General features: G+C 39.0%; 2 protein-coding genes across 2 annotated transcripts; both read right to left on the bottom strand.

Annotated features, from left to right (window-relative positions):
* Positions 1–409: 409 nt before the first annotated feature.
* Positions 410–2,469, bottom strand: LOC113320209 (probable WRKY transcription factor 41). The gene is made up of 4 exons (XM_026568145.1): positions 2,404–2,469; positions 1,298–1,509; positions 1,067–1,189; positions 410–977 (listed from the first exon to the last, which is right to left on the bottom strand). The coding sequence occupies exons 3-4, from the start codon at positions 1,141–1,143 to the stop codon at positions 464–466; spliced, it is 591 nt and encodes a 196-aa protein (XP_026423930.1). The 5' UTR covers positions 1,144–1,189; positions 1,298–1,509; positions 2,404–2,469; the 3' UTR covers positions 410–463.
* A 697-nt stretch (positions 2,470–3,166) lies between these two features.
* LOC113325193 (F-box protein At1g49990-like) lies at positions 3,167–4,435 on the bottom strand. Its single transcript, XM_026573406.1, has one exon. The coding sequence runs from the start codon at positions 4,433–4,435 to the stop codon at positions 3,167–3,169; it is 1,269 nt and encodes a 422-aa protein (XP_026429191.1).
* Positions 4,436–23,326: the final 18,891 nt, after the last annotated feature.

Genomic DNA, 23,326 nt, shown 5'->3' with positions numbered 1-23,326 from the left:
ATCCATCTATCTACCAAGCGACTACATACATCTCAACTCTCAAGAGGAAAGTCAATACCAACATCGGAACATGGATGCTTCTTTGGATCCAAAATCCACTTTTGCCCACAGGGTTTGGGATCGCCTACTGCAACTCCAATGGATATTTTGCAGCAGCAAAATGCTGGACATCCTCAGTAAATTCATGGAGAATCTAAGGCACTCTAAATGGCAATCAATTAGGCTCAAGAATTACAAATTGATTATTTTTGTTTCTTGCAATTTTTTCTTGATAAATGCCATGATTGTAGTAGCGGGTTTACTTATTTTGCTAAATCCATATGTAAATACGTAAATTCAACTCTCAGCGTTGCGGCAAATATGTTAGCCAAGCTAGAAAATCTAATATGTAATTACATGCAGGTGCTAATTGAACAAACTATGAAGAGAAAAATCTGATACATGTAGATACGCAAATATTAGCTTAGAAGCTTAATGATGTTCGTTGGACATCACATCGAATTGATATGATCTCCACAATTAAGAGAAAAATAATTACTGTTTTAATAAGAACTACTTGGTAATTGAACAAAATTAATAAGGACCTATCCATCAAATGGAAAACAAGAATCACCTTATACTCATTCGTCAAATGAAGTGAATGATTATCAGTTGTCATTGAAGAGGAATTTTTATCTCTCTCTATACTTAGAGTTGGAGTGGGCAATGGAGCAGAAGGAAATGATAATGAAGGTGATTTTAGTACTACTTTTTCCTCACCGGATTCCTCCGTTTTAACATGACAACCGGTTTGAAAATTGATTACTGTGTCGAGAGATCTTCTCTGTCGTTTTTCATCTAGTTGATCATGCCTGTTTGAAAATTGAATACAAGTATGTCTTCGCCGGTACGTGACAACAAACGTTGATGGGTCTTCCTCGGAACGTTGAACTTGTTTCAAAGCCAAGCACCTTTGTAATTTACATCTGTAATAGCTTCTGAAAATACAGAACTGGAACTTAGTTAGAGACTAAACTTGTAAAATGCGAACGGATGAATTATATATGTTTAGGTTTCATGTCATAACCTTGGATATCTGGCTCCAAAAACGTAATTCATTCCATATTTCCTCCAACTATACTCATCATCTACGGGACCGTCCATTCCTGTATGTTCCGGCACTTGTTCTGTCCATCTCAGTACTGTTTTCCTATGATCATAGAACAAAATTCCGCTTGTAAGATAATGTTCATACAAAAATATTTTGAATAACCAATTCAATACCACGTGAATAGTTATCAAACAGATCCAAGTATACCTCTTCTTGGAGGGGATTCCCACGAGATCGGACGTATAATCACTACGAGGGCATTCATTGATAGAACAATGTGAATCGGTTGGGATAACTGAGCTCGTCGATCCCCTAAATTTGAGATAGATTTCCAACTTCCGACTCAATCCCACTTGACATGGAAAGGGAATTTTCCAAGAATGATAAAATTTGAGGAATGAACAACTTGCACTCAATTTCTGCACTAAAGTTTTCTCAAAGAAATTAGTGAAGTTGTACTAGTTGGATCTGGGAAATTTGATGAGAGGTAGAGCTTATGAGTTATGAGTGATAGATGATGAGGAAGGGGGGTTGTGCTTGTGAATGAAAGACAGAAAATGTTTGACCAAAAGGGAAGAAATGGAAGACAAAAATGGAGCTTTTTCTCGGAAAGACTGGTCTTTGTGAATTACAAAAAGTAGCCCACCTTGATGGTCATTGGTCGGTTTTCCACTTGGACCATCCTACACAGCACCTCCACAGGTGTAGGAAAGGGCAATATATTTCACACACTATTCATAACTGAATGTTTGCCCCAAAACTAATGCCAAAACAAAAAAAGCACATCAAAGTGTTAATTCGCAGGAAATCCATTGAATTCATAACTTTGATCAAAGCTGAAAATCCCAGCATTCAGTGTGTGTGTGTGTGTGTGTGTGGGGGGGGGGGGGGGGGGGGGGGGGGGGGGAAGGATTTCTTTGTAGAGAAAGGTACCAAGGTTGGATCGTTTTCACTAAACCAGGTCGAATCCTGCTGTAATATTGAGGTTTTAACATTATTGGAAGTAATGACTGGGTGGAAGATTTAAAGAAACATTGCCAAACCCTGCAAGTGCTGCCAAATTATGGTTGGGCTGTAGATCCCTTTTCACATCTGATTTAGCATGATAAATCAAAAGGATTTTTAAAGAGATGCAGTTGAAAATGAATAGCTTGCTTCAGAAACTTGGGATGGAAAAACAAGCTGTTGCGCTAAATTTTTATTACTCAACAACTCAAGAAATTACGATAAGGAAGGCCAAAGCAATCTAAAGCCAAACAAGAAAAAGCAAGATAAACAGCAAAAAAGAGCAACCAAACTAAAATCTATAATACCTGGCGCGTCCAAAGGGGTCTGCCATAATACACTTCTCTCCTCCCAAACAGAATCCTACCAACTCTTTAAGACTAGCAACTCCCAGATGGAAGCCTAGCAAGTCTCTTAGCCAAAGCATCTGCACAGAAATTAATCTCTCTAAAAGCATGAACGAATCTCAAAGAAACAATTCTCCTGCTTTTTCTACATAACTCTGGCCTTAGAATGATTCACATCAGGTTTGACCCCATCATAGACAGACCTATTTCTTTGAAACCACAAACCAACCATAACAATAAAAGAGAGACTTAAGACCTTGGACAGAAGTCACAAAACTCCTTGAACTTGAAGATACAGTTCAAAGACAGACTGGACTTCATCATCTTACCTGAGTATAGACTACAGAATAAGGATAAAAAATGATCAAATAATTTTGCAAGTAAAAACACAGCGTATCAGGAAAGTTCAGAAATATAGAGACATCGAATAGGAGCCCACTTCATATAAAAGTCAGCAATCATAACCCGAATAAGAAGACTTCCTTAAACACACCAAACTGAGAACACTAAAAATTAAACACAACAAACTGAGAACACTAAAAAAAAACCGTAACATCATCTTGACTTCCTTAGTGAAGAGTAAGGCATAGAATTCATAATTGTTCCTTAGTTTCCAAAGAACACTCGTAACTTAAAACTTAAAAGAGACAACTGAGTTCCTCAGTTACCTCAAAGTGTCTTCATTCTATTTTGTATTCAAGGATTGAAATCTAAGGATGGCGTCTTACCAAGAGGACGGTGAAAATTTTGTTGGCATCACCTTTAGCACAAACGGCAAGACCATCTTCCCCGTAACATTCATATGCCTATTAGTCAAAAGTGAAGAATGGTCAAGCTCTTCAAAACTTCCGGTTTCAATATTGAACTCCCAAACCCAATGCTTGCGACCAAGTAAAACAATATTACTGTCTTGCGGATTGAAGCCTAAAATCCGGACTTTGCCAACATCACCTATCAGAGAATAAATTTCTGTTAAGGTCTTGTCAATTGAAATATCCTTGTGCAGCATTTGCCAATTGTCATCATCAAGCACCCAGACACTCACAATAATTTTCCTATTTGTAACTCTAGTACTAGCGTAACAGATCCTCCCTTCTGACTCCCCGAGAATACGACTAGTAAGGGTACCAAACTCATTATCACTGATGTCCGCATCCGGCAGATCGATCAAACTACACTGATGTCCATCACTTTCGTTGTTCTGATTCATATTATAAACCAACATTCTATTCGACCTTTCCATCCAGTACAAAACACCATTAAGAGTAGTAACAACATTCTCATTATCACACTCAAACCACTCAACATCTTGATCACAGGAAACTTCAAAATTTCTCCATTCACCAGAATCAGAACAAAACACATCAACATAAAATATCTTCGAGGGCCAATCAAATATCGGAATACGCACAACCTTATAACAACAACTTGCAGATAACGAAAACTCACAGAATATACCACTAACAGCAAATCGACTACCCCGGGAACGGGGTAGTAACGGAATCGAAACCCATTTCTGAGTAAGTGGATTATAAACATGATACCTCCTTTCCTCAGACGAATAATCTTCATTTTTTACTGAAAAACAAAGTACGAGACCATTACTAGAACCTAGCAGGTATAATTCAGCTCCTTCTAATGGTATCTCATTTATCAGAAACTCAAAAGAGAAAAAATGTTCATTTCTAGATATAAATCTTGAATGTAAATCAGGATATGAGTTTCTAAATTGAAAAGGGCTTTCATCAGAAAAAGGAAAAGTTAATCTAACTGTATGATACTGTAACCATGGGAGAGATTTGTTGTTAAATTGGAACCATTTGGTAATGAAATTAGGGTCTGAGAGTAATGAAAACCATACCTTTGAAACTGATCTGAATCTGTAAATTGAAGTTAGAGGAAGATACATAAAGATCTCAATAAATGTATTATCTGTTATTGATGAAGAAGAATCCAACCGAGATCGAAAACCCCCAGAAATTTGATTTACCATTTCTTAAGTTCTTGATGATGAACCCAAGAAAAATCCCCAAAACCATACTTACTAAACAGCTTTGATTAAATATTACACCTATACATCAAAAACTGAGTTGCAAGTATGATCTTAGCCGCTCAAAGTGACTAGGCTATTTCCACTTAGGCCCCAGTAAAATCGGTCACCGGTTAGTAATTCTAGGAAAGACTGGTCTTCGTGAATTACAAAAAGTAGCCCACCTTGATGGGTCATTGGTCGGGTTTCCACTTGGACCATCCTCCACAGGAGTAAGAAAGGGCAATATACTTCACACACTATTTCATTTATATCTGAATGTTGTTGGCACAAAGCTAATGCCAAAACAAAAAAGGGTTTTTTAAAAATACGTTCCTCTTTATAATTGTAATTACAAATATGTCATTCTTTCGAACCGAATTAGAAATATGTCCCTCTGTTAAGTTTTCCCATTCGAATTTTTGAAAACAAAAATATGGTGCCACGTCACACGTATTTACATCCAATTGTGGACAAACCTGTCCTCAACATTTTACTATATGTAGCTAACTGTACAAGCTGACGTGGAATCCTTTACACGTGGCTACTTGTACACATATCCCTGATGACATGGAAAATTTGGCACGTCAGCTCTATAACCCCAATATGACCGTTGAACGGTCATAATATGCTCCATGTGCTATAAAACCAGCATTCCTTCCATTTTTTTAATCTGCAGAACATAAAAATCCATAAAAATTTTCACAATCATCTATAAGTTTTTTTCCTACAATGGATGAAGTTATGCACAAGTTTAATGTCAGTAGTAGTATGGGTGAGGTATCTAGCAGCAGCAGTTGTAACATTTTATGTTCAATGTGTGAAATAGATAATCATCCACCAATTTAGTGTCCATGGATCTCCTCTAGGTGCAAGAATGTACCTTGCACTGGTGTTAGGAGAAGAAAGATTCTCAAAGATTAATTGTTTTCCTTTATTAATCTTTGGTTTTTCACGAATTTTTATCAAGTTACCGATTAATTGCTATATGCTTCACAGGATCTGAAAGTAGATGTCGCCAAAGAGTTGAGGAACTTGAAGCTGAAAAAGAGGAACTCGCAAAGAATCTTTCTCCTCGCAATGACAAATATTCTAGATTAAAGAATCAAATCAAGATCACTGTTGCGAACTTTAAGAACGACGCTCTGCATTTTCGCAATCAAACGATTCAAATGGTTTGTGATGACCATATTATTCCTCACTCTGGTTATCTTTGTCTCTTGGAGGAGATCCCAAAGAAAATTCCTAGTCTGAGCATCTCTGATAGCGAAGCTGATGATGAAGAATCTGATGGTGGTGAAAGTTCTGATGGAGATAAAGGTTCTGATGCAGACAAAGAAGAGAACAAGTCTGATGAAGATGATGAAGGATCAACTAAGAAATAGTCTTTGTTTCTTTCTTTGATCTTCTGTAATACTTGTACATTTATTCCTTCTTTTTGTATATTTGCGAATTCTTTTGGTTCCCCATATTCCTTAATATATGAGTTTCTTTCATTTTGACCTGCATTCATTAAAACAATTCTTCCTTGCAATATGGTTAATCAACATAATCATTAATTTTTGAATTTTTGCGTAAATCTATCATGTGGAGACAAATAACATTTTCTACTTTCATTCATTCCCATACTTGCCTCTGTTATTTGTATCCAAATGAGAGATTTTGCAGATTTTTCTTATTTTGTGCCTCAACTTCGCAGTTGTTTATGTATAATTTCGCAATTATATGTGAAGTGAATTTTGATTCTTTTCAAAATCTCATTCCTGTGTGGTCTTATTTTGCCTTCCTAGTTAAAGGTCTTATTATGTCGCCTCTTGTCATTGCGAACAAAATCGCAGGACGTCCTTGCACTTTCATGCAAAAACCCGTTGATCTTTCCTTAACTTTTTTCTTTGCATTATTGCCTCTCCAGGATAGTTTCGACAATATGACAGGCCTAAATTTTCTTGCGAAAATAAATCCCCATGACATTGTCGTCTTGCGACGAAATCGTAGGACGTCTTCGCACTTTCATGCGAAAACCCATTGATCTCGTCTTATCTTTCTCTTTTGTATTATTGCCTCTTCAGGATTGTCGCACAAATATGACAAGCCTTAATACCCTTGCGAGTAAAAAGCCTCATGACATTTGTGTCTTAAGACACTTATCAGCTCCCTAATGGAGGGTGCCGCCCTTATCTCCCCCCTGGTTGCCCCTTCAAGGAGGCGTACCTCTACCATACAAGGTTGGCTCCTCCCATCCGGTCTTAACCACAACCAGTTGTTTACGCAACCTCTTATCCCTTTTACCTATAGGGTTTATGGTTACAAGACTACACCCTAAGTGGGGTTTTCTTCGGGTCGAGTGCAGTATAAGCCAAGACTTGTCAAGAATGGCAAGGTACGCTCCAGAAGCCCCTGGCACTCTTGACTCAACCGTGTACCTCGGCGCCTTGATCAGATTCTGCACTCCTTGGGAGAGTCCTTATTACCTTAGTCTCCCAACCTAAGTCATATGCTTAAGTTGAGAATCCAAGGTGCCTCTCCCGGATGGGATTTATTGACCCCAAATCTCCATGACTCAGGTTCCGGGGGCGGTGTAGCCTTTCCCTGAGCCATGCAACAGGTACCCCCTTATATGACGTACTTTAGGTCTTACATTTTCCTCTTGCGAAATTTTATTCACGAACTAGGGTGTACGCTGATGAGTGCCAAATAATGTATATATTTATCCCTTTTTGTTAGCATTTTAACTCATCTTTTGTGCATTAATTCTACATTTCATCCCATATTCTGTATTTTCATTGTTTTCAAGAATAAATATTTTTCTTACTTAATTTTATGTTTTTAGGTAATAAATAAAGTTTGGATGAATTGCGGAGCGGAATAGAGCAGAAAAGTAGTGAAAAGCCGGAAGAAATTACGCAAGGAAGCCGCAAAGAATGGAGCGCACGTCCAAAAAGCTAGGAATGGGCTCAAGAAGGAAGAATTGTTCTTAAAGAAGATATGGTCTTGGCATACCCAAGGCCCAAAACCCTTACCCAAACCCATTTTCTATATCCATACCCGCCTCCATTCTCAGCCGTTAGATCGGATCCAACTCATCATCCTACGGTCGCTCCTTTGTCTGCGCATCAAATCTCGATACTTCCGCTTAGCACTACAGTACCTAACATCATCTAAAACCGTTGACTTCGTTGTGTTTCAAAATCCAACGGTTGCATCGATTCATCTCTCATCTCACCGTTAGATCTACCAACCATCATCGCATCCCGCAGCTCAGAGTCACAAAACATCAAAATTTGATGAAGCCGCCTCACACTAGAACAACCAATACCTATACCCCATCGCCAAACACCCCCTTCTTCCCAAAACAGTCGACCCTCACCTTCTTCTCCCTCACCTCTGCAGAACCACCTTCTCCACTGCCATCGCCACCACCTACTCCATAACCACCTAACCACCTCCAATTCAGTAAACCCATCATCCCATACTGCAAAACCTATTCACCTAGCCAAAATTATTTCATCAAACCCACACTCACGCCACTGAACCCTAGGGTGTGGAGTTGGTGAAGCAATTCAAGCTAGAAAAGCAATTGAAGGCATGGGAATGGAGCAGGAGACTAAGGAGAAGCATGGGTCGAAGTCAGTAGAAGTTTTCAGAGATTAGGTATGAATTAATTTCATTTTTTATCAAACCCTAATTTCATAAATTGGGGATTTTGGGGGGGAAGTGATGGAACGTCTAATTGAAGCATGGGTTAGTCTATTAGGGTTGTTATCATAGTTAGGTAGGATTTTCTTTGATTTATTTTGTATTTTCACCAAACCCTAATTGGACTGATGTGGTCCTGATTTTTGGGGATTTTGTTTATTGGTATAAATAGGTGTAAGGGTTGTGAATTAGAGGGGGATGATCTCTGGACTAGCCAGAAAAACCTTTGTTCTGTTTTATATCACAATTCCAAATTTCAGTTCATCCAGGCAGTTAACAGTGAAAGTTGTGATGTTTTGATTTTTATCTTGAATGTTGATTATTGTGTTTAATTTATCATATGTGATGAATATTGATGCTGTTAACATGTGTAGTGTGAGCTAATTAGCAACAAGCTGAGGCTTTGATGAAGCCTTGGTGCACTGTCAAATGGTAGATTGCTAGGTTAGGATGCCATATGCTTGTTTTTCTTGTGCATTGGGAAGAAAGCAGTGCTATGATTGCTTGTGATTGATTGTGCTGTCAAAAGACAGTCAATACTAGGGGTATTTCTGTTAGCAAGCTGTTTTTCTTTCCTTTCTATTGTATGCATAGGACTCAACTCAACCTAGGAATATGCTATTTGATTAGGACACCAGGTGGAATCTAAGCCTTAGCTTAGCCACAATTCCTTACTTCAGTTACATTCTTTTATTCACTGTTTTTATTCACTGCTTAGTTACATTCCTTTACTGTTTTGCTTAGTTCTTGCATTTTGAAGCCTATTGTGCACTGAAGTCAGTGCACAAACTCACCTCTGCCCTTGGCTCTCAAGCCTTGGTTCTTTGTTGTTTTACCTTGCTGCTTTGTATGCCATATTGCTTTGCCTTGCATTGTCACCATTGTTAGCTTAGGTTTCTTTTATAGTGCTCCCACTCCCTGTGGACTTTCCCCTGCTTTCCTTCTATTCTATAAACTTGGCCTTGTATACTTGCAAGTTCTGTGTGTCTTTGCCTGTCACACCAAGTTTTTGGCGCCGCTGCCGGGGAGTGGTGCTGCCATCTGCTGTTACCTGAGCTGCTGCTGCTGCTGTTGTGCTGTGCTGTTGCTGCCAAGCCAAAGCCTGCTGCTGCTGTTGCTGCTGCTGCTGCTGTTGTTGTTGCTGCCAAGCCTGCTGCCAAGCCAAAGCCTGCTGCTGCCAACTGGGCTGCCAACTGAAGCTGTCAACTGGGCTCGCCTATTTCTGTTGCTGCCGGGCTTGTGCAACCTTTGCTGCTGGGCTCTGTTCCAACCTTTGTTGCTGGGCTTGAACCAACTGAGCTGGGCTTAGTAACCTCATTTTCTGCTGGGCTTCGCTGCAGATTCTGCTGGGCCTGTGTTGCTGAGTCACTTCAATTGCTGCTGGGCTTGGACGTGAGCTGCTTAGGACGATCCTAAAGCCCAACTGGGCTGTGCAACTAAAAGGGGACTAAAAGCCTATTTTTGGGCTTCCCTCCAAAAACCAAGTAAGCCTAACCCATGAGTTAACCCATTTGGGCCTCATTTAAATTCAATTTCGGGCTTGTAATAATTAATTTAATTATTTATTTGGGATTGTAATAATTTTTATTTATTTTCTTTTTCTTTTTTTTTTATATTTGGGACTGTAATTATTTTTTTTGTTTTTTTTTTTCTTTATTTTTCTTTTTCTTTTATGGGCTTGTTAATTATTATTATTGTTTTTATTTTCTTTTATGAGTTGTGCTAATTTATGCTAGGTTTAGTTCAAAATTTTTTCCAAAGCCCAATTTTAAACCAAAAACAAAATCCCTTTTTCCAAAACCCATTCAAAACCAAATCTTTAACCCTTGTGGGCCAAATTGTTTCCGATTGCTCTGTCTGACCAACATGTTAGTTAAGGTACCTACTAGGACATGATTGTGACCTACAGAGACCAGACAAACAGACTTGTTAGAATTAACCCAGACGAACCTATCGAAATTCTAAGTTCTGAGGGAGACAGTCCAGATCAACCAGAAACAATGGGAGAACCCCGTACCCTCAAGGATTATATGTACCCAACTAGAGCCAGTCAACCTTCTTGTATTGTGCTGCCCGAGGCTAATGGCCATTATGAGCTGAAATCAAGCACAATACAGATGCTTCCTATTTTTAGAGGTGTTGAGAATGAAAACCCGTACCACCACGTGAGAGAATTCGAGGAAATTTGTGGAACTCTGCGTTTCACTCAAATGTCCGACGAAACCCTGAAGTTAAGGCTTTTTCCTTTCTCCCTGAAAGATAAGGCAAAGGCCTGGCTCTATGCTTTACAGCCTCAATCCATCATGACATGGGATGACCTCATAAAGGAGTTTTTCAAAAAGTTTTTCCCGAACCACAAGACTGCGACAATTCGTCAAAGTCTGAATAGCTTTGTGCAATTAGAAGGTGAGACCTTAGCTAGATACCTGGAGAGATTCAATGAATTATTGCTCCAATGTCCCCATCATGGTTTTGAAAAATGGAGACTTGTGCAAATTTTGTATGAAGGTCTAGATGTGTCCACCCGAACAACGGTTGAGTCGATGTGTAATGGTCTATTCGTAGATAAAACTGCTGACGCGTCTTGGGACTTCTTGATTGAAGTAGCTGAAAAGACGCAACAGTGGGAATCCATCCGTGAAACCAGAAAGACTACATCCGAAGCAAAGGCTTTTAGGATTGAAGCGGATTTTGAGGGAAGAGCAAACATGGCATCAATAGTTAGGAGATTAGAAGAGTTAGAACTACATAAAAATTCAAAACCTTCCACCACTACTCTCCGAGAACATGTCGCTTCGTCTGTTTGTGCTGCTTGTAACGACCCCAACCATCAATTCCAAAATTGTCCCGATTTGCTTGCAGTCCAGGAGTCTAGGCTTGAACAGGCACATGCCATGTTTCAAAAACCAGAGCATAACCCTTATTCACAGACCTACAATCCAGGATGGAGAAACCACCCTAACTTTTCATGGTCAAAAGGACCCACTCAGGAGGACCATCTCAACCCAATCAGAGCTATCAAAACAATCAGGGATATCAGAACAATCAAGGTTATCAACACCCGAGAAACCCTCAACAACAATCAAACTCTCAACAACAATCATATCCTCAACACAATACCGACAAGAGATTATCCACCCTAGAGGAAATGTTCCAGAGTTTGATGCAAAGTCAGAAAAATCTAGATCAAAAGATGGATCAAATGTGAGAGAGAAAAGGGTAAACTTCCGAGCCAACCCCAACAAAATCCAAAGAGGATATTTCAAACAGGCACAACATCCTGCACTGAAACCTCACCGATCAATCCATGCCATTACCACCCTCCGAAGTGGTAAAGTCATCGAGAACAACGTGGGCGAACCTAATGAATCTGATACAAATTCCACGCTGTCTCCACAACCCCAGAAAACCAAAGAATCTGAGCAAGTTGGAAAATCTGACAATTCTACTGCTGTGAATGTCCCTTTGCCAACTCATCTCCTGTTGCCCCATTTCCTCAAAGATTGATCTATCAACAGAAAAGTACCCATTACAATGAGATGTTAGATCTGTTCAAGAGAGTCAACATCAACATTCCTTTTCTTGAAGCAATCAAGCAAATCCCTGCTTATGCCAAATTCCTCAAAGACTTGTGTACTCAAAAGCGCAAGCTCAATGTGCAAAAACGTGCTTTCTTAGCTGAGCAGGTGAGTTCCATCATTCTGAACAAAACTCCACCCAAGTTTAGGGATCCAGGATGTCCAACAATTTCTTGCACTATAGGAGAACACACGGTCAATAAAGCGTTATTAGACCTAGGTGCAAGTGTTAACCTACTGCCATATTCTGTTTATGAGCAGTTAGGTCTTGGGGAGTTGAAACCAACATCTATCACTCTACAACTGGCAGACCGATCTGTCAAGATTCCTCGTGGAGTGGTCGAAGACGTTTTGATCAAGGTTGACAAATTCTATTTTCCCGTAGACTTCATTGTCTTAGACACTCAACCTGTACAAAACCCAGACTGTCACATTCCTGTCATCTTAGGACGTCCTTTCTTGGCTACGTCCAACGCGATCATAATTGTCGAATGGAGTGTTGAAACTGTCTTTTGGTAACATGACGGTAGAATTGAATGTGTTCGATATTAGTCAACAACCTGTGAATCTTGATGATGATGATGTGCATGAAGTTAATATGATTGAAGGATTAATGCAAGATTCGTTGACTAACATTCTATCCGTCGACCCCTTTCAAGCATGTATGGAGAACTTTAACCCAGATTCCTGATGATGCATACTGTAGTGACGTCCTATCTCTGCTCGAATCTGTACCTCAAATGGACGTCACTGAAAGGAAATATGAAGTGGAACCACCCTACTCTCTGATTCCAAGCTTATTCCATCCATTGTTGAGCCACCCAAGCTTGAATTGAAAACATTGCCTAGTACGTTGAAGTACGCATTCCTAGGTTCTTCTGATACTTTACCTGTCATTATTTCATCATGTTTAGACACGGAACAGGAAAGTAAGCTTTTAGAAGTACTTAAGGAACACAAAGAGGCCTTAGGATGGACCATCTCAGATCTCAAAGGAATTAGTCCCACCATTTGCATGCACCACATTAACCTTGAAGAGAATGCCAAACCATCGAGGGAAATGCAAAGGAGACTTAATCCTAACATGAGAGATGTAGTCAAAGGAGAGATCCTGAAACTACTTGATGCGGGTATCATATACCCAATTCCCGATAGCAAATGGGTTAGTCCCATTCAAGTTGTGCCTAAGAAGTCAGGCATTACTGTAGTTCAGAACGACAAGAATGAATTAGTCCCTACTCGTACAACCACAGGATGGCGAGTATGCATCGACTACAGGAAGTTGAACACAGTAACAAGGAAGGATCACTTCCCGCTCCCTTTCATTGACCAAATGCTAGAACGTGTGTCTGGACACAGTCACTACTGTTTTCTAGATGGCTTTTCCGGTTATAACCAAATTCACATTGCTCCAGAAGATCAGGAAAAAACTACATTCACGTGTCCATTTGGGACGTTTGCTTATAGACGTATGCCCTTCGGGTTGTGTAATGCACCTGCTACTTTTCAGCGTTGCATGATGAGCATTTTTTCTGACATGATAGATAGTTTTCTCGAGATCTTTATGGATGATTTCTCTGTTTTTGGTTCCTCGTTTGACGAATGTTTGAAGCATCTTGCCCTCGTGATATCCAGATGTAAAGAAAAGAACCTTGTTCTAAATTGGGAAAAATGCCATTTTATGGTGAATTCAGGAATAGTTCTAGGACACATCATCTCAGAAAAAGGAATTGAAGTGGATAAAGCTAAAGTTGACCTCATTCAACATCTACCACAACCTTGCTCTGTGAAGGAGATCAGATCATTTCTAGGTCATGCTGGTTTTTACCGGCGATTCATCAAAGATTTCAGCAAAATCTCCAGACCTCTGTGCAGTCTTCTCTCCAAAGATGTTGCCTTCAATTTCGATGCTGCTTGTGTGAAGGCATGGGAGGAATTAAAAACCCTTCTCACCACCGCTCCTATAGTCCGACCACCCGATTGGAAGCTTCCGTTCGAACTTATGTGTGATGCCTCTGATTATGCTGTTGGTGCTGTTTTAGGACAGCGAGTTGATAGACTACCATATGTGATATACTATGCTAGCAAAACCCTTAATGATGCCCAACTCAATTATTCAACTACCGAGAAGGAATTGCTTGCCGTCGTTTTCGCATTAGACAAGTTTAGATCTTATCTGATAGGGTCTAAGATCATCATATACACAGACCATGCGGCTTTGAAGTATCTTCTTTCCAAGAAGGATGCTAAAGCTCGCCTTATTCGATGGATACTCTTATTACAGGAATTCGATCTCGAAATCCGTGATAAGAAAGGTTGTGAGAATGTGGTTGCTGATCATTTGTCTAGATTAACTTTAGAGTCTATTGATGAATGTGAGCTGATTAGAGAATCATTCCCAGATGAACAGCTGATGTCTATCTCAGACCTTCCTTGGTTTGCTGATATTGTTAACTACCTCGCTACAGGTAGGATGCCCTCACGTTGGTCGAGACAAGACCGCTAAATTCCTGGCTGAAGTCAAACATTTCCTTTGGGATGACCCATATTTGTTTAAGTACTGCCCAGACCAAATCATTAGGAGATGTGTCCCCAACACTGAACAGAAAGATGTGATATCTTTCTGTCATGACCAAGCATGTGGAGGCCATTTCAGTGCCAAGAAAACCGCTGCAAAGATCTTGCAGTGTGGATTCTATTGGCCATCATTGTTCAAGGATTGCCATGATTATTGTGTTGCTTGTGAACGCTGTCAAAAGCTAGGAAGCATTTCGAGGAGAAACATGATGCCATTGAACCCCATTTTGATTGTGGAGATTTTTGATGTTTGGGGGATAGACTTCATGGGTCCATTTCCCATGTCTGACAGCAAGTTGTACATCCTAGTCGCAGTTGATTACGTTTCTAAGTGGGTAGAAGCCATAGCAACCAGAACAAATGACCACAAGGTGGTACTTTCATTTCTAAAGGAAAACATTTTGCACGTTTTGGTACCCCTAGAGCTATCATCAGTGACGGCGGTTCACATTTTCGTAACAAGTACTTTGAGTCTTTAGTACGCAAGTATGGCATAACTCACAAGGTTGCTACTCCGTACCACCCTCAGACTAGTGGACAAGTGGAAGTGTCTAATAGGGAAATTAAGCACATTCTGGAGAAGACGGTCAACCCGTCCAGGAAAGATTGGTCATTGAGATTGAATGATGCTTTGTGGGCCTATAGAACAGCTTATAAGACACCAATTGGCATGTCCCCCTATCGTCTAGTGTATGGAAAGCCGTGCCATCTACCTGTGGAATTAGAACATCGTGCCTACTGGGCAATCAAAGAGCTGAACTTCTCTCTGGACGAAGCTGGAATTCAACGGAAACTTCAACTCAACGAGTTGGAAGAATTGAGAAATGAGGCTTATGATAGTGCCAAGTTATATAAGCAGAAGATGAAGATGTTTCATGATAAGCGTATTCTGCGCAAATCCTTCGCTCCTGGTCAGAAAGTCTTGCTGTATGACTCCCGATTACATCTTTTTCCAGGAAAAATGCGTTCCAGATGGAAGGGACCGTACCTAGTACGCACAGTTTTTCCTCATGGAGCTGTAGAGCTGGAGGATGTCTCCAACAAGAACGTTTTCAAAGTCAACGGGCAGAGATTAAAGCCATTCCTTGAGCCATTTCCACCCGACATTGAAACAACCAACCTGGAGGACCCAGTCTATGTGGACTAAACTGGTCCACTCTTTCCCTAAATAACCAAAAAGTTTTCCAAATCTTTCCCTAAAAACCAAAATTTTTCGTTTTCCCAACAAAACCAAATTTTTTTTCCAAAAAGTCCAATCCCATTAAAAACCAAATTTTCTTGTAGATAATGTGTTAGTTAAATTTCCTTTTGTATATATTTTGTGCTCATCCATTGTGACTCCTAATATGATGGATTTTTGCCGTGAATAACGGAGTTTTAATCGAGCTGCCGCCGTACAATCGGGTATTCTCTCTCCTTTTACTCTACTCAGCATGTTCCTCTTCATATATTGTTTTATAATTCTTTCCATATTTTGAAACATTGAGGACAATGTTTAGTTTAGGTTTGGGGGTATAGAGTAGATACCATGATAATATGCTATAATTAAAAACGAACTCCTTCTTCTTTTTGAAAAAATCGAAAAAATTAAAAAAATTGAAAAAAAAAATTGAAAAAAATCATAAAAATGGAGCTCATTTACCTTGAAATGTTGACTCTTGTGCAAATATGTAATTATTAGGAGTCTTAGTCTAGATATTTAGGCACCCTGATTCTAGCACAATTCACATAGTGATAAGAAATTTGCACGCGCACGATCTACCAATACATGTATGGCCTCGATATTCAAGGTGTTTGATAGGAAGTTACGATTGTCAATCACTTTAGAATACTGAACGAAACTTGACTAGCTTGTTCTTTGGTTGGTTGGGATAGAAGGTGGAGGTTACATTAAGAAAGACAACCATCGAATTTAACTGGGTGCATCAAAAAGGGCTACCTCTTGCAAAGTGTCATGTAATTTTTGTTTCTTTTTGTTATGTATCAAAAGTGTTTCCTTCTCAGTTCATCTAAAAAAAAAAAAAAATCAAGTATTTATCAATTCCATCATCTCTTGTTCCAAAAATAAAAGAGAGTAGTCAATGTAAATAAGAGTCATGTAAATAGTCATTTTGTTGTTTCTTTGTAATAAGCAAGGAGGGTGTATGCCATTGATGTACAACGCGAGTAATTGTGAAATACCTCCAACTCATTCACAATTCTCGTAAAGTCCGGACAGCTAGCTAGATTTCGACCTTGGTTCTTAGCCTGAGAAACTATCTCTTGGTGATTAGTAGTCATAACTTCAGATCTTTCTTTACACATGTGTAGATACACTTTACACTCTTATCACATGTCCTTATTTGTTATCAGTGCTAGGATTGTGCCTTCGATAGCTAGATTGACATCTCCATTTTGCTGTGAGCTTAACTGTTTTGCACATGTCACATTTGATGGAATCTGAGCTTATATTTTGACCTAGAACTTTGTAGGTACGTTCTAAGCAAACCTTCACGAGACTTCAACTCGTTCACTAGGGACACTTAGTGGTTTAAAAGGCTTAGTGCATATGCTAAATGCATTCGAGAGACCAGCGACAGTGGTATAGTTAGGATTTCCTTAGTTTTGTTTTACTTGAGGACAAGTAAAATTCAGGTTTGGGGGTATTTGATGAGTGCCAAATAATGTATATATTTATCCCTTTTTGTTGGCATTTTAACTCATCTTTTGTGCATTAATTCTACATTTCATCCCATATTCTGTATTTTCATTGTTTTCAAGAATAAATATTTTTCTTACTTAATTTTATATTTTTAGGTAATAAATACAGTTTGGATGAATTGCGGAGCGGAATAGAGCAGAAAAGTAGTGAAAAGCCGGAAGAAATTACGCAAGGAAGCCGCAAAGAATGGAGCGCACGTCCAAAAAGCTAGGAATGGGCTCAAGAAGGAAGAATTGTTCTTAAAGAAGATATGGGCTTGGCATACCCAAGGCCCAAAACCCTTACCCAAACCCATTTTCTATATCCATACCCGCCTCCATTCTCAGCCGTTAGATCGGATCCAACTCATCATCCTACGGTCGCTCCTTTGTCTGCGCATCAAATCTCGATACTTCCGCTTAGCACTACAGTACCTAACATCATCTAAAACTGTTGACTTCGTTGTGTTTCAAAATCCAACGGTTGCATCGATTCATCTCTCATCTCACCGTTAGATCTACCAACCATCATCGCATCCCGCAGCTCAGAGTCACAAAACATCAAAATTTGATGAAGCCGCCTCACACTAGAACAACCAATACCTATACCCCATCGCCAAACACCCCCTTCTTCCCAAAACAGTCGACCCTCACCTTCTTCTCCCTCACCTCTGCAGAACCACCTTCTCCACTGCCATCGCCACCACCTACTCCATAACCACCTAACCACCTCCAATTCAGTAAACCCATCATCCCATACTGCAAAAACTATTCACCTAGCCAAAATTATTTCATCAAACCCACACTCACGCCACTGAACCCTAGGGTGTGGAGTTGATGAATCAATTCAAGCTAGAAAAGCAATTGAAGGCATGGGAATGGAGCAGGAGACTAAGGAGAAGCATGGGTCGAAGTCAGTAGAAGTTTTCAGAGATTAGGTATGAATTAATTTCATTTTTTATCAAACCCTAATTTCATAAATTGGGGATTTTGGGGGGGAAAGTGATGGAACGTCTAATTGAAGCATGGGTTAGTCTATTAGGGTTGTTATCATAGTTAGGTAGGATTTTCTTTGATTTATTTTGTATTTTCACCAAACCCTAATTGGACTGATGTGGTCCTGATTTTTGGGGATTTTGTTTATTGGTATAAATAGGTGTAAGGGTTGTGAATTAGAGGGGGATGATCTCTGGACTAGCCAGAAAAACCTTTGTTCTGTTTTATATCACAATTCCAAATTTCAGTTCATCCAGGCAGTTAACAGTGAAAGTTGTGATGTTTTGATTTTTATCTTGAATGTTGATTATTGTGTTTAATTTATCATATGTGATGAATATTGATGCTGTTAACATGTGTAGTGTGAGCTAATTAGCAACAAGCTGAGGCTTTGATGAAGCCTTGGTGCACTGTCAAATGGTAGATTGCTAGGTTAGGATGCCATATGCTTGTTTTTCTTGTGCATTGGGAAGAAAGCAGTGCTATGATTGCTTGTGATTGATTGTGCTGTCAAAAGACAGTCAATACTAGGGGTATTTCTGTTAGCAAGCTGTTTTTCTTTCCTTTCTATTGTATGCATAGGACTCAACTCAACCTAGGAATATGCTATTTGATTAGGACACCAGGTGGAATCTAAGCCTTAGCTTAGCCACAATTCCTTACTTCAGTTACATTCTTTTATTCACTGCTTTTATTCACTGCTTAGTTACATTCCTTTACTGTTTTGCTTAGTTCTTGCATTTTGAAGCCTATTGTGCACTGAAGTCAGTGCACAAACTCACCTCTGCCCTTGACTCTCAAGCCTTGGTTCTTTGTTGTTTTACCTTGCTGCTTTGTATGCCATATTGCTTTGCCTTGCATTGTCACCATTGTTAGCTTAGGTTTCTTTTATAGTGCTCCCACTCCCTGTGGACTTTCCCCTGCTTTCTTTCTATTCTATAAACTTGGCCTTGTATACTTGCAAGTTCTGTGTGTCTTTGCCTGTCACACCATACGCCATAAAGGTTCGCCCATTTTTCTTTTGTCATTGTTCTCTGATTGTCTTTTGTAGAATTCATTATCTCTGCGAGATTCTCGCACATCATTGCATCGTATTTGCACTTCTCAATCTCTTTTTTATCGTTCAGTAGAATGTATTTTTTGAAAATTTTCGCAACAAATCAAACATTCATACACATCTTATTTTCTGCTACTGCTTCCTTGGTAGTGGTATTTTCACCATTTCTTATTCTGAGCTAGCATTAGCTTCGCAATATTTCTTCTTCTTTTCGTTCGATTGCATCCACCATCAATCTCTCACTTCTTTATGTGTCTTTGATTTTGCGTCGCCAACTTTCCTTCTTGTTTGCTCTTCCTTCGCAGGATTCTACCTTAGTTTCGTAACATTTCTTTCCTTCAACCCAATCTCCTTTTATGATTCCTACACCGCTTCGGTGAGGGAATTTGATGCACTGGTGGAAAGTTGAAGCTACACCAAGAATCCCATGTAGCCATGGTCGACCAATTAATGCATTTTAGGGTGACTCTACGTCAACAACACAGAACAGGATTTCAGAAGATATTCCCTTCAATGAAATTCGCATAGTAACCTCCCCTTTAGGCTTGTTGGTAGTACCATTAAAACCATATATCTTATATGTTGATGGTATAAGATCATCATCTCTCCATCACATGGTTTTATAAGTATGATAGAATAAGATGTTCACAGAGCTTCCGGTATCGATTAGAATCCTATTAATTGCCCATGAGTTTTCAGCTTCATCATCTTCATCTTCTTTCGGTTTTGGATTAATTTCTAATTTTAACACTAATGTATTGTCATGTACCTCTCCACCTTCGAGGACTTCTTCTGCGGTAAAAGAAATAGTCTGCTTCTGCCACTCCTCTAGTGGCGAGATTTTCGGAATGTACATAATTTCTCTTCCATCACTGTCTCTTGCGAACACTCTACTCAAAACATTTTCATGAAAATCTTCAATTGTCTTGTATGAATGTACGATAGAGTGACAGAATAGATTCTTTGCTTTTGCACCAACTTCTATGAAGAACGTTTCCTTCTCTTTCACCGTGTTTACTCTGTCATGCTCTGGTGGTGGTAGTAATTGTTGAGATTGTGTGTGCCTTACCAGAAAGTGGTTTAGTTTTCCTTGATCTATCATTCTCAGAATAATTCTCTTTATATTTCTGCAATCATTTGTAGTATGTCCATGAAATGATGATAAGAACAAAACTCGTGACTTCTGCGTCTTGGAGGTGGTTCCGTTCCCATTTTCCATGGTGTTGGTATATTCTCCATCAAAATTATAGATTCTCATATTTTCTCCACACTTGCATTCAGAGGTGGCATCTTGATTTCTTCCCATACTACCTTGTGACCTCCTTGTCCTCTATTATAATTTTTTCTTGACCTCCATAGGTTTCTTGCTGCTGATCAAGTCTTTGAATCTTATTATTTCCACCACGATTGTAGAAATTTCTTTCTCTTTCATACTCCTCTTGATCTCGGCTTCCTATAGCCACTAGTTTCTGTTGATTGTTGTCATTCACCTTTTCTTGTTGTACTTGCGAAGTGCTCTCCACTGTGTTTATTAGTTTAGGTAATAAGCTTGCATTCGCTGCTTGTGAATTGGTGTTCGCAACTGGGTATGATTCCATTTCATTTTGCCTTTCCTCTAGAGCAATATACTCTTCCTGAATTTCTCGTAGTTCAGTCATTGTGATTGTATTCTTGACTCTGAAAATTTGGATATACAATAGATTGGTTGCGAACATAGCATTGATAAATGATAAAATAAGATATCTCTCATCCACGCGGCAAGCCATTTCACTACACATAGTTCTCCACCTTTTAGTTAGGTTCTTCAAACTTTCGTCTATCCTTTGCTTTAATCCAAACACATCTTCAATATCAGATCGCGAAGAATTGTTACTTATATATTCCCCCAAGAATGTGGTCTGCAAGTGATTGAAAGATGTTATTGTATTTTTTTTGTATACCTTCGAACCATTTTAACGCTTCACCTGTTAGACTGGACGCAAAATACTTGCACAATACGACATCATGATTTTCCCATTGCAACATGCATCTCACGTAGGCTTTAATGTGTTGAATTGCACAAGTTGTTCCATCAAAAATGCTGGTTAATGCGGGCAAATTGCATTTTGGAGGTATTCCTCCTAGTTGTACTTCTCTTGTAAATGGAGTTTTCGAAGCTTCTTCTATAGCTTCATCTAATTTTCTTCTGCCTACTTCTCCTATATTATTTAACATTCCTCTCATTTCTTCCAAGTCTTTTAAGATTTGTTCATTTACGCCTGAATTTTGATCCATTGGTCTTTTTAATTTTGTCTCCCTTCTTCTGCGTTCATGTCTTTCTTCTCTCGCGAAATTTTGCTTTTCTTCATCATCATCCTCATCTCGTCTTATTCTCCTGCGACTCTCTTCCTCATCTCTATCTTGAATTCGCATATTATGATGTCTCTCATTTTCCCCTCCATGATTTTGTTCATTTCTTATCAATTCCATTCGTTGTCTTTCAGCTCTCCTCTGTACTCTATCATACTCTTCATTGAGATTACCGTTATTCTGATTTTTTGTACGCCTTCTTTCTCGATTGTCGTGATTATTCTGGCGAATCGCCTCCTGCAGCTCTTGTTCTTCCATTTCCGCTCTCAATCTTTCACGTTCGCTAGTTAAACGTGCTTGTTCAGCATAGTGTCTTTCAATTTTCTTCTTCAATCGTTTGTTGACTTCTTTGAGCTTCTCTCTCATGTAAAATTCTCCTTCCTTCCTCTCAATTCCCTTCGCCATCTTGATTATTTCGTCCCTGATGTTGTCCATTCTCTTGATTTCTATCATTTTGCATATCATCAAAAGTTTCATTTTGTGGAACGTAACGATCATCAGTCCTTTCTCTATCTTCGCGATGTTCTTCATTAGGATTTGGTATTTCTTCTCGAATATTATTTCCAGCATTAAATGTGGGTGAGTTTCGCCTCATCTCTCTTCTAGTCGATCTTGAATATGATCTTGTAGTACATCTCGATCTTCTACTCTGTAGTCTCATATTTTCCATTCTCAATTCGTGATTTTGCCTTGTTAGATTTGCACGTTCTTCTGCCTCAGCTCTTCTTTCTTCATGTATTCTTCGTCTCAACGTTTCTAACGCTCCAATTTCCTCATCTCCATGAATTATTCCTTCATCTGCTTCTTGATTTCTCTCTACCTGTCTATGGTTCCTGGTTTGCTGCTCTTCTTCTACTTCTTCTGCTGAATTTGATCGCCAAGTGTGTACACTCACTCTATCATAATCTATTGTTCCATTTTTACCGGTGTTTCCTGAATTGGTGGTTGAATTTGATTTTCTCCATTATTTCTCCTTCTAGTAGATTCTCTCATTTCACTTCTCTCCCTTCCAGCAAGTCTTTTACTTCTTCTTCTAGCAGTTGTCGGTTGTTCCGATACGTTTTTCCTTCTAGCCATTCTTTCGATACTAACAAATTGTAAGAGATTATGTAAGTTTTTTCACCAATTATTTTCAATTCTAATAAATCACAATATTAATCTTCAACTTTTTCTAGAACAATCTTCAATCTTCAGTCCCTGTTTCTAGCGCCATTATGTAGTTGCAGAAATCCTACACTACACCTCTCACAAGATTTCATTAACATTCAACTCATTTTTAGATGAACAATCTTAATTTTATTGATTAATCTTTTGAACAATCTTACAAGAAAATATAAAAGGATCAAGACCAGCAACCACCCTTGATTTTTCTCTCTCCTGTTTGTTAAAAACTACTCTTCAAAAAAATCTCTCCCCTTTCCTTTACAACTGAACGACTATTTATAGGGAATTTCATAGTGGATGACAGCTAATCTGTCTTTTATTTTCGAATATGACTTGCGACATTCTCGCAACCTTATAAATATCAATCTCGCAAACTTCCTTATTTTGCGATAGAAGAGTGTCTAGAAATTCCAAACTTCCTTATCACTCTATCATAAATATCATTCTCGCAAACTTCCTTACCATAGGGAATTCTAGACACTCTGTGATAGAAGAGTGTCTAGAAAGGCACTAGAAGTTGGTCGACAATTTACTTGACCAACAAGTCTTTGAGGTTTCCTAACTTAGTTAGGATTCCTAGTTTAGATGAGTTCTAAAAACTCATAGTTATTTAATTTCCAATAAGTTTAAACTCCTATAAAAGGAGGTGAATTCTAGTTAAGAGAGGTAGAGAAAATCTCCGAGAGAAGAACCGGTTAAGGTTTGTAAAGGAGTATTTTTCTTTCACAGTTAATAGAAGAAGAAGTTAGTAACAACAAT

Source organism: Papaver somniferum, chromosome 11 (genome assembly GCF_003573695.1).
Source record: "Papaver somniferum cultivar HN1 chromosome 11, ASM357369v1, whole genome shotgun sequence".
Taxonomy (NCBI): Eukaryota; Viridiplantae; Streptophyta; class Magnoliopsida; order Ranunculales; family Papaveraceae; genus Papaver; species Papaver somniferum.
This window is presented reverse-complemented; position numbering and strand designations above follow the sequence as displayed.

Excerpts from the sequence above, each read along its gene's own strand:
- LOC113320209 (XM_026568145.1), bottom strand. The coding sequence starts at position 1,143 with ATGGACGGTCCCGTAGATGATGAGTATAGTTGGAGGAAATATGGAATG. Across the intron at positions 978-1,066 it reads TTTGGAGCCAGATATCCAAG|AAGCTATTACAGATGTAAAT; the intron begins GTTATGACATGA and ends CTGTATTTTCAG.
- LOC113325193 (XM_026573406.1), bottom strand. The coding sequence starts at position 4,435 with ATGGTAAATCAAATTTCTGGGGGTTTTCGATCTCGGTTGGATTCTTCT.